At 42.8% G+C, this 11,947-nt stretch overlaps 1 protein-coding gene across 5 annotated transcripts in view; it reads right to left on the minus strand.

Moving 5' to 3' along the window:
* Window positions 1-11,672, minus strand: part of FXR1 (FMR1 autosomal homolog 1) — a 40,324-nt gene extending 28,652 nt beyond the window's left edge. For 2 of the 5 annotated variants that reach the window (XM_077348304.1, XM_077348301.1), the window contains exon 1: window positions 11,360-11,669. In XM_077348304.1, coding sequence (XP_077204419.1) covers window positions 11,360-11,410 — 51 coding nt within the window. In that variant the 5' untranslated portion in view covers window positions 11,411-11,669. Of the gene's footprint in view, window positions 1-10,869; window positions 11,051-11,359 lie in introns of those variants that run through there. The other 3 variants (XM_077348302.1, XM_077348303.1, XM_077348305.1) reach the window with 3 other exon arrangements.
* Between the last annotated feature and the right edge of the window lie 275 nt (window positions 11,673-11,947).

Here is an 11,947-nt window from a genome sequence, read left to right on the forward strand (position 1 = left end):
ACACAGCAACCTGCAGCTTCAAAATATGCTTCTAATCAAATCTTCACTTAAATGCCCACCTATCTGCTTAACCAGGAGTTACCTTTTTGTTTTATTTTATTCCTTCTTGCTTTTCTCAAACTGACCTGCACTAAAGTATTGAACTATTTCCTTAACAATTTACCAGGAACTCCTCTTTTTGTTAAACATTCTTATCCATCAGCCATTAACAATGCTGTTAACGACAGAAATCTTCTCCTATTGTGCCTTCCTCACTCTGATTGCCCCTTTTGTCTGCTACTTACTACAGTAGTATGTAAAAACTAGTTCACCTGAACTGAGACAAAATATGCATCTGGACTGATTCTTGCACTTCATTTCCAAATAAATTATAACACAATGATAATGGTGATGGGATGTGCCATCAAGCCACAACCTACTTACACATAGGGGTTTGAAGAAAAGAGCCATTCAGAAGTGGTTTGTCATTGCTTGCCATTGAATAGTAACTCTGGATTTTTTGGGTGGTTTCCTAACTAAGTACTGAACAGGGCCAGTCCTGCTTAGCTTCCAAGATCTGACAAGATGGGCCAGCCTAAGTTCTCCAGATCTGGTCATGCAAAAAGGATCCCAAAGACACCATTATTTTTTAAGCATTAAAACTACCAAATGCTACCAAATTTTTGCCAAGTTCTCTCAAAGGAATTCTTTCTTCCAACAGGGGTCAATGTTAGTGTCATCAAGACAAAGTTTGATTCCAGTGGTGCCTTTAAAACCAACTACGTTTTATTCTAGGTATAAGCTTTCATGTGCATGCACAGTTGTTCAGGTACATGTTATTTTTATACCCAGAATAAAACTCAGTCACCACTTGACTCAAGCTTTGTTCTGCTGCTTCACACCAAAATGGCTACTCACCTGCATTTATTTTGATGCCATTCAGTATCAGAATATTCAGCAGGTGAAAAAAAAATCTCATTTGGTTCTAAGGCAATGAGCAACAAGGGGCATGCTGCCTCCCATCTTACCATCAGATTCCCAAAATCAGAGAGCAGCAGCATTTTAACCAGGTCTGATAACTTCAGGCACTTTGACCAATTTATCAAAGGGAACAGGAGACCTTTATAATAAAAAATCAAGGGGTTCCTCACAGGATAACTTGAAACTAAGTCCAGCAACTGAGCCATGTGCAATTTCAAAGCCTTCCCCCTGAAAGGTTATACCTTGAATAAAACCTACTTGGTTTTAAAGGCTTTGTTCAAAATAATGTTACTTTGAATTACTAATATTTTAGGAAATGTGTGCTTTCATATACTTGCAACTGAGGTACAGTGTTTATGTTATTTTGCAATACCTTTTGATCAATTAACTAATTTAGAACGCTTCATTGATTTTACTGAGCTAAACCAGCCTTTCTCAACTTTTTTACTATTGAGAAACCCCTGAAACATTCTTCAGGTTTTGAGAAACCCCAGAATTAGCACACCCATGCAGAATATGGTTGGGAAGCACAGCTGTGTACATGTCCACCTGGGGCCCCTTCCCTTTTCATCCCCTCCAGGGTCATCATTGGCCATTTGAGGAGGGAGGACAACATGACCATATTGTCTTTTCCCCGATAAATTTTTTAACAAATTTAAAAAATATATTTAAAAATTAATTAATTCCCAACCATTTGGAAAACCCTTCCAGGGCTGTCAAGAAAACCCAGGGTTTCAGGAAACCCTGGTTGAGAAAGCTTAAGCTAAACTTAAGCTTAAGCCATTATAGAAGTCTCTTTCACTTCCCGTTGCTTGGGGGTGGGGAGAATGAAGCAGAATCGGTGCTAAATGTCCCCAAATAAAATTCAGCTTTTATTTGGGTCAACAAAACCGGTATATTCAGCTTTAAAATACCCAACATACCAGAAAAGTATTTTTGTCTGTATTTTTTCAGTTGGGGATGCACATACCTATAGTGGAGTAATCTGAGTACTTCCATGCATACAAGTCACAGTTCAAACTTACTATTGCAATGGCTTCTCTTGAACAATGTCCAGAAGCTACGACTATTGTAAAATGCTGTGTCCAGAACTCTGGTCGCAGTGAGTCACTGAAGAAGAAGAGTTAGTTCTTATATGGTGCTTTTCTCTACCAGTAGTCTCGAAGCGGTTTCCAATTGCCTTCCCTTTCCCCTCCCCACAACAGACACCCTGTGAGGTAGATGAGGCTGAGTGAGCCCTGATATCACTGCTCAATCAGAACAGCTTTATCAGTGCTGTGGCAAGCCCAAGGTCACCCAGGTGGTTGCATGTGGGGCAGCGTGGAATCAAACCCGGCTCACCAGATTAGAAGTCCACGCTCCTAACCACTACACCAAGCTGACCATATCACTCCAGTCTTGTTTCATCAGCATCAGCTCCCAAGTCAAGGTACTGGTACTGAACTGTCAACCCCTATATGGTTTCAGGACAAGATACCTTAAGCAACACCTACCCTCATATATGAATTTAACCAACCACTATGGTCATCTTCAAAGACCCTGCTTCAGGTTCTGCTGTCACCTGAGGCTAGATAGGTGGTGATGCAAAGGTAGTCTCCTGGTCATGGCACCAAAATTATGGAATTCTCTCCCCAGGGAGAGCTGGCTGTCCCCTTCTATTGTCTTTTCTGATTATCTCACATTCAGGAATTGTATCTGTCTAAAAAGCTTTAAGGATCCAAACTTTGGAAGCTGACATTATCTAAGTCTCAATGAAATTAATCAGCCATGCAGCATCAAAGTCCTTTGAAAAATCACAGCGATACAAGAAACAATTCTTTTGAAAGCTTCTACATTTGTTTGAATTACTTTAGCTGTCCAGAAAGTTATTATTCCCACCACACTACTTTTAAAGTGTACTGTAAACGCTACTTTTCAAAATCATATCAGAGTCGCTGATACCACCCAAAAAGTAAATGAAAAAGATTAGATCTTTTTATAGTGACGGAGTACAGAAGAAAAGAACAAATACTGAAATTAATATTGAAATTAACTTCTGTCCTCTTTAGAGCCCCTACTATCAAAACCAGATGGCCCAAAATAACCTTACAGCTATGCAACTTGACAGTGAACGTGAGACAGCCGAGCAAGACTCAATCCAAAAAGAGATATATGACTCACAGGCAGCAGAAAGCAACTCCTGCAGTGGTAGAGATTGCACACTGATCATATCAACTATTTGAAGGCTGGAAGCTTACTTTCAAAGCTGCAAAACAGCATTGTCTTTTGTACTTTGTTAAAAGGTCTGACACGCTTTTCCTTCAGAAATCGTACATTGCCACTCTCGTCCAGGCTCACGTCATCTTAATGTGAAACAGAACAGTACAAGCATTTCATTTGCACATTTTCAGATCTGGAATCAAAGATTCTGCTATCTACACTGAATTTCTCATAAAAACTAACCTGCAAGTTTTGTTCAATTCATGTTACTTATAGTCCACCTTCGAGCCTCTTGTGGTGCAGGGTGGTAAGGCAGGCAACATGCTGTCTGAAGCTCTGACCATGAGGCTGGAAGTTCAATCAGCCTTCCAAGGTCGGTAAAATGAGTACCCAGCTTGCTGGGGGGGGGGGGGGGGTAAAATGGTAATGAATGGGGAAGGGAATGGCAAACCTCCCTGTATAACAATGTACAAAACGACACACACACACACACACACACACACACATATACACACGCATACAAGAACAGAGCATTTCAAGATCTGTTTAATCAATATTTCAAAATATGAAAACAAACACTTTCACAAGCTACAAAGCTAAGCAGGAAGGTGACTTGGCTGGGAACATACAATGTACAGTCCAATCCTCAATAGAACTGTACTCTTCTAAATCCATGGAACTCATTGAGATTGGAAGGATACGGCTCTGCTTATGGCTGCAGTGACAGTTACTTATAAGAAAATGACAAGAACTCTAGGACCAAGAAATATGCAACAACATCTAGTTTGTTTAGCAAGTAGTCAGAATTGTTTTTGCATACAGCAAATCAGAACTGAATAGGCTTGTCTATTCAATACACCAGAATCTGTACTTTATTACAAAACTATGTTGAATCATCTGAACTTGGATCTGTAGTAGCCTCTTTGTGCTCACTTAATAGCTTACTGAAATACCATGCCTTTGTTACAAAAGTCAAGGGTTAATTTATAGTCTAGAATAGCAATCCCCAACCTGTGGGCTGCGGACCACATGTGGTCCTTCGACTAATTGAAGGTAGACCCCGAAGACGCCTCCCCCCCCCCCCGGCCCTTTACAACACACTTCGGGTGTCATTGTCTCCCATCACTCCCAGATGGGATTATCTCGTTGCAGAGAAACAAGCTCAGGGTTCCCATTGATTTGTCATTGTTATGAGTTAAAATTTCCATGAAAATAAAATGTTCCTTATGTTCATTGTTGTGGCGTGTCTGTATCTTATTTTGAAGGGATGTTTAAACATTACCATAGTGATCAGAGAGTGTTAGGGCAGTGGTTGAGAGTAGAGGAGTAAACTACCCCTACACACACACCGGGCCTCAGTAAAAGGCGTTGAGTGGTCCCCGGCGATAAAAAGGTTGGGGACCACTGGTCTAGAACAAGGGTCACCACCATACTGCTCATGGCCACCATGGTGTCACATCAACATCTTTTCTCGTGCCCACCCAGTGTTTTTAGAAAGTGGGTAGAAACAAGTGAGGCTTTTGTCCAGCAAACTCCTAAATGCCTGATGGACATTTTGATTTGACACAGCAGGTATTAAAAACACTGCTTTGGCAGTAACTGCCAACAAAGCACAAGGATCTTCCCTGTGTGACTGACGGTAAACTGTTGAAGCCATTTTGTGGCTGCCGCTGCCTCTTATGGCAGCCACTGCATGGCTGTAGTCTTGTGGCTATGTCCATCACCCTGTTACAGAATTCCAAAGATGCCTGCAGGCTAAAGAAGGTCATGGATCCCAGTCCATATAATAATAATATCTACTAAAAAAGGCCATTGAGGAAGGTTCCTGTGTTGCAGAAATTATTTGACAGTGCCATATCCACATGTAAAGGTAAAGGTATCCCCTGTGCAAGCACCGAGTCATGTCTGACCCTTGGGGTGACGCCCTCTAGCGTTTTCATGGCAGACAATACGGGGTGGTTTGCCAGTGCCTTCCCCAGTCATGACCGTTTACCCCCCAGCAAGCTGGGTACTCATTTTACCGACCTCGGAAGGATGGAAGGCTGAGTCAACCTTGAGCCGGCTGCTGGGATTGAACTCCCAACCTCATGGGCAGACAGATTCAGACAGCATATCGCTGCCTTACCACTCTGCGCCACAAGAGGCTCTATCCACATGTACTACACCCAAATACTAAACACATTCTCTCCCAAATGCAACACTGTTCAAGCACTCCATCTTTTAACCCTCTAGCATTTTGTATTCTTCTTACTTGTCCCCAGGACACCTAGCCACAGTGATCCACGTGACAGTCACCTCCAGGTTGGATTACTGCAACTCAATCTATGCTGGCCTGCCCCTATCCCGGAAACTGCAACAGGTCCAAAATGCAGCTGCTTGGGTTCTCACACCATGGAAAACCCACATTATACCTGTCCTTATGCAACTGCATTGGCTCCTGATTGAATTCCAGATCAGCTTCAAGGTCCTAGTTTAACCATTAAGGTCATACGCTGCCTGGGCCCCACATATCTGAGGGACTGCCTGACTTGACTAACCCCCCCACCCCCAGCTCCGTGCTTGGCCAATTCAAAAAAGCTAGTGATTCCTGGCCCTCAAGAGGTACATTTGGCCTCAACTAGGACCAAACCTAGCCCCTATTTGGTAGGATGAGCTCCAGGAAGAGCTGCGGGCCCTTCAGGAGTTAACTCAATTTCAAAGAGCCTGCAAGACAGAACTGTCATGCATTCGGTTGGGGCCAATGACATCTTTAAGTCAGTCCCTCCTGCAAAGCAGTGTGTTAATGTTTTAACTTTTATGTAATTATTTTGTTGTTATCGGCCCTGAGCAAGCTTGCTGGGAAAGGCAGGATCTAAATAATAAATACATAAATAAATATTGCACTATTCGCTAATTTGGCGTACATTTTTAAAGGCTACTGCGTTTTGCTTTCCACATTTAAGAGACTATTTCATGTCAGAAAGACATCTTTCTTTAATATTCTATTTTCTTTAATATTCCAAATTAAGGTTGCCCTTTTTCTTCTTTATCCCAGAAGGCTTCAGTGTAGCTTAACACCAGTTTCAGTATGCAATATCTAATCTTAAAGGACAGAACACATGCTGCAAACTATAGACCACATATGTTGGCACAGTAACCTGGAATACCATTTCCTCTCAAACCCCTCCCCTTTATTTAAGAATCCAGCCTGATGGAGAGTTCTCGTGAACTCATGCATTTGTAATATTTTGGTTGTTCCGCATTAAAGTTACAACATTACTTTTAATTTTTACCCCATGAGACTGAATAGTAGGCATTCCCTGTTAGGGAGAAAGGCTGGTCTAAACCATGTTTGTCCATTCAATACATTAGTTTAGACATGCTTCTACCTGGGGAACTAGTAAAAAATTACAAGATGTTATGAGGCATAGCTCAAAGCATGTCTGAATTTCTAACACATGTTACATGTGTATACATATGTATTTACCAGAAAAACATTGACAAGCAATAGTAAATACAGGCTACTTTAAAAAGCCATTCCATCAAGTCACATACATTTCAGCAGGTCTATGAAATCTGCAACCATGATCTAGTTCCCTAAAGCTTGTTTTGTCCAACCTGTAAAGACACTTTTTTGTCAATTGTTGGAAAATGTGATAGCAATTTTTTCTAGAACAGGAAAAGTTTCACTCCTACCACATCATAAAGGTGTCTGTCAATCTAAGATTCTTAGCTTCCTGAATCAATCCTGCCATATCTAAGGTTTCAGAACAAGCATGGTAATGTAGAATTGTAACAACTTTACTAACAGTAGCATGACATAGGCAATGTAGTACATGATACACCAACAGTATATTTTAGTTGCTTGTGGCTGATACAAAGAAACAGGAATCTACAGAATTGTGTCACATTGCATAGGGGGCTGCTTGGCATAGAAGGGTTTTACTAGTATGAACCATAACCTGGTTTACAGAATTTCCTCCTACCAGTGATTTACAAAAGTTTAAGGAGTCCAAGAAACAATTTGCTTTTGTTCAGGAACCACAGAATCCAGTCAATTTCCTTCAAACTGTTATCCAAGTGGACTTCCTGAACAGAACAGATAGCAAAGGAAAACACGTGTGTCACCTCAAAGTCACTCACCTACAGTTATGATAGATGGATGCAAAGATGGTTTTAATGGTGATTACAGAATTTAAACATGAATGATTGCTCTCCTATTGATAAAAGTTCTACTACTGGGCATCATGTGCCTTGCACCAATGCTCACAAGTTCTGATTAACACTGAAGTAGTAACTAATGTTTATCTGTGACTAAATTTTACAAGTTTATCTTAACTGATGATCTCTTCAAAAGGCTATCGAAAATATAAACACATCACAATGTGGCACACGTTTCTTAGGCACACTTAGTATCCTGTTAAGATCAATTGGGCTTTACAGCCCACTGGAGAGTTACCAATATATATGCCATAAATGTTATGGTTCCATAGTTTGGAAGTTGAAACGATGTTTTAAAAAGAAGTCTTGAGGGGGGAGCTCGCCTCAAAGAAAACCTATCCTCAGAGTTTAATTCAGATGTAGACATCCCTCAATTTTTTCAACTATGAAAGGTAAATCCCCAACACTGAGTTGAAGAGGCAAGGAGAATGGGGGCGGAAAGTTACTCAAAAGATATTCTAAGGGTATACCTAAAGGTACTATCTCCCAAAGGTCCAACGCCCTATCCTACTTTAGCCACTTGCTTCCCTTCAGCGCCAAACCTTAGCCACCTATGCTCTACTTTCTACCAATGTGTTGAATTAGCATGAGGGCAAGCAATCTTGGCCCACTACTTTAGAGAGAGCTCAACCATATTCTTTTTTCCTACATAACGATGGAAGAGTATTCAGGAAAATCTCATCTGCATATGGGGAACCCAGTTATTAAGACTGAGTAACAATGGGGCAGATACAGCAAGTAACAAGGAAATAAAGATCTTTGCAAATGGTGGTTACTTTGCAAACAAAAGGATTCTACTCAAAAGGCAGGCACTAAGTATTTTTTGCTATTTACCACTATGTTTAATTTCCTTAGTGTCCAAAATTTTAGAAGTCTAAAAAGGCTGCTCCCAAAGCAACCTCTAAGAGCAACACCTTTAAATTGTTGTGTTTTTCCAAACTATTACAATAGTACAAGCATTGTGAGAATTATATCAATAGCCACCTGTAATATTAAAACTTAAACTGCCAGTAAAATTGCATCAGCATTAGTAAATTTGGCCACTGTGGTAAAATTGGATGGGGGAAAAAGTAATCACATTTCATTAGCAACTGTGAAACTGAACACATGAAACTGTCTAAAAATGAATCAGACCATTGGTCCAAAGTCAGTATTGTCTATTCAGACTTGCATTGGCTCTCCAGGTTCTTAGGCACATCAGCTCCTACTTCATCCTTTTAACTGGCGATCCCAGGGATGGAGCCTGGGCCCTTTTGGAAGCCAAGCAGGTGCTCTTCTATTGAGCCACAGCCCCCTCCTACCAGAAACGTTAACTTAGTGAGAGGGAAAAAGAAATCTCTTCCAGAGGCAGACCTGCTTTTTCCATATACAAAGAAGTAACTCCATGTCTTATATAGTCTTATCTTAAAACCTGTGTTCAAAAAGAATGCACCTCAAAACATTTAGGCCTGATATTTACCAAACAAAACACTTCTGCAAAAATTTTCCAATTAATTTTATAGGACCAGTTCCAGACAGATTAATGTGTTACTGAATTGGTATATACCATTACAGTGGTAATAGCTTCTGGGGCTAGCCATCCTTGGCCACTAGAAGTTAACTTGGAATGTCCTGCAGAAATAAATAATCCAAGCAAATAATTTGCTAACTCATGGGCTCTTCTGCATTATCACTTCTCACAGGTAAATTGTTGAGCCCTCGTGTCCAGGAGTAAGGTTTATGGTTGCCATTAGATAACAGGGAACATTCCTCCACTACAGCAAAACTCTGGGGCAATTCCTGTAGAAGATAATTTGAAAACACAGTAAAATAAAATGGAACATTGATTTTTTTTAGTGGAGTTAGAAGTGTCTATGAATAGAATGATTAAAAAAATACTAACTCCAGTTTACATATCTTTTCAAAAATTCACATGAATTTTGCATTGTGTCATTTATGACTTTCCCGCAGAGCCAATCCAAAAAAACGTCAAAGGAGGAAAAGTATCTCATAAATGGCCCTCAGTTGGCTGCTGTGGGAGGAATTGCAATTTCATTCATCAAGAGTGCACTATAGTTGCCTGACATATTGTTCAAATTCAGCTCAGGTGAAAATGTATGTTATTTTCACTGAGATCAACAAGGAATCTTACCTGCTACTGTCAATAGTTGGATTTTTTTTCTTTTCAGGAACATATCCAACTCATTGATCTCATTCTCAACTCTTAAGTTTAATTTCCAAAGTCAATATCTCCCCTCACAGAACATACAAGAAGAAAATAACTGCAAAAGCAAGAAGCTATAGCTGAATGCTGTAATTTCAAAGCTACTTAAGATCAAAAGCTATTATTTAATTACATTGACTAAAACAAGACCTTCTGAAATGGTGTGACTTTGCTTTTAAATAGTGAGAAATAACTTAACACAGTATGGAATTAAATCTGAACATTGCAACCTTTTGAACCAACAGATTATCATCAAATCACAACTCTCACAACCTTCTATTTGTGAAGGGGTTTTCTTCCTAATTAGCATTCTGCATTTAATATGTTAATCCATTCCAAGGACTCCATTTGGTAAAAAACCGAAGTATGGCTTCGATATGTGGTTCAAGGTCAAAAATAAGTCAAATGCAGAAGTGTTTATAAGAGTTTCAAAACAATAAATACTTGTTTTCCGGAACTGCAATTGATGGTTGCTTGGAACATTATCTAGTAGCAATCCTTCAAAAGCCAACCATATATATATATATATTTATAATGTTCCTATTACATGTCATTCAAGCACAATATACGTCACAATGTCCCCCAAATGTAAACAGTACTGTGACAGCAGCTATACTACCATACATATATAGTTATGTAGGATGAATAGCCAACAGAGAGCAGCTAGTGAAAACTAGCATTCACAATGCTGGTTGCTAGGAGGGCTCCTGTAAAGGAATACAGAGGCCTCACACCATAAAAAGATCTAGGATTCCCAAGCATCCAAGGCTTAACTTAGGGAGAAAGACTGACAGGCAACAGCTGAGAGTATCCTGTATTGATCCTGTAATATCCTGGCATTCCAGGGAGGGTGGCAGTGAAGGAAGCCTTCTGGTGACATAAATAAACTCCAGGCCGCTACAAGCATTAAAGTTCCTCATTTTATACAAAAGCTGCATATTTTATCTTTTGTTTTAAAATGTTAGCAATCAGAACTCCACAGGTATCTGACGGTTTGTTTCTTGCCCCAACCATATTTACGGACGCTTTCCCATACCCACCACCCCTGCTATTAGTCTGTACCGCTAGAAATACACCTCCACGCTTCAGCAGCCTGAACCAAGCATTAGTAAAGAGTAGGAAAACAGGTTATGAGTAAAAGCGATAGGAATTCCCTCGCCCCCCCCCCCGTCCCCACCCCCCCTCCCATGAGTGACTCCAACCCACAAGCCTTTATGATCCCTCTCCAATGCAAACCCTTTCAAAACAGGCCACAGAAGCACTAAAACTTTACAACCAGAACCCTACTTCCAACATGGAATACTTACCCAGCAGCTCAAGGTTACCAGGTCAAAAGTATCTTCATTTTTATAAAAAAAGGAGACGGGGGTCGAGAAGCCTATCCGTGGGCTTTCCCCTCAATGGTGCTAAGGGCTTCCCCAGACCCACGCTCCCTCTCGCTGGGAAGAAAGGAAACCTCTTCCTTGATCTCATCCAATTTTTTTTTCAAGAGAGGGCCAAAGGTTTGGACACAACGCACACCGCGTGGGCCACGGGAACGAGGGCTTGAAAGGGCCCCTTCCTCCCCCCCAGGGCCGGGCCTTACCTGAGATTCCCCCCCCCCACCCGGCCTGCCCCCCCCCCCTCACACCTTCGGCCCCCTCTTCCCTCGCCTCCCTGCCCAGGCCTGCCCGAGAAGCTCCTCTCCCCCAGCTCCCTTTCTCGCGAGGAGGGCCCATTCCCCGCCGCCCCTCGCGGCCTACCTCCCCCCGCGCTGTAGGCCTCGCCGGGCCCTTTGGGGAGGGGGGCGGCTCCTACCTTGTAGAAGGCCCCGTTAGAGCCGCGCACTTCCACCGTCAGCTCCTCCATGTTGGGGCCGCAAAGGACGCCGGGACGGGCTTCTAGAAACTCTCTCCACCTGGGGCGGCGGAGGAGGAAGAAGAAGAAGGGGAAGGAGGCGGGGGAGGGAAGGAAGGAGGGGGCGGCTGCCCGCGAGGCTTCCCCCCTCCTCACATCCGACGCAGGCTCCGAGCGGAGGGGGAAGGCAGGCAGGCGAGTGTGCGTGAGGCGCCGCCCTCAGCCTCCGCCTCCTCCGCCGGCGGAGCCTCACCGAGGCGGAGGGATTCCTCGTGTCGCGCGCGGGCCTTCCCCCCCCCCCCCCCGCGAGCCTCGAGGGCGCGCGACGCCGCCGCCTCAGCCTTCCCGCCACTGCCGCCTCGCGGGGCTTGCCCAGAGGCAAGGCGGGGAAGATGGAGTCGGTGGTCGTCGCCGTCCCGTCCCCCCCCCTCTTAGGAGTGTTCCGCCGTCCCCTCACACAAGCATCCCGTGGGCGGAGGACCCTGAAAGCGGCCGGGTGTCGCGGCCAGTCCGGGTTGGGGGGTCTGTCAGAGCTCGGTTTTTGCGGGG

This window comes from Paroedura picta, chromosome 8 (genome assembly GCF_049243985.1).
Source record: "Paroedura picta isolate Pp20150507F chromosome 8, Ppicta_v3.0, whole genome shotgun sequence".
Taxonomy (NCBI): domain Eukaryota; kingdom Metazoa; phylum Chordata; class Lepidosauria; order Squamata; family Gekkonidae; genus Paroedura; species Paroedura picta.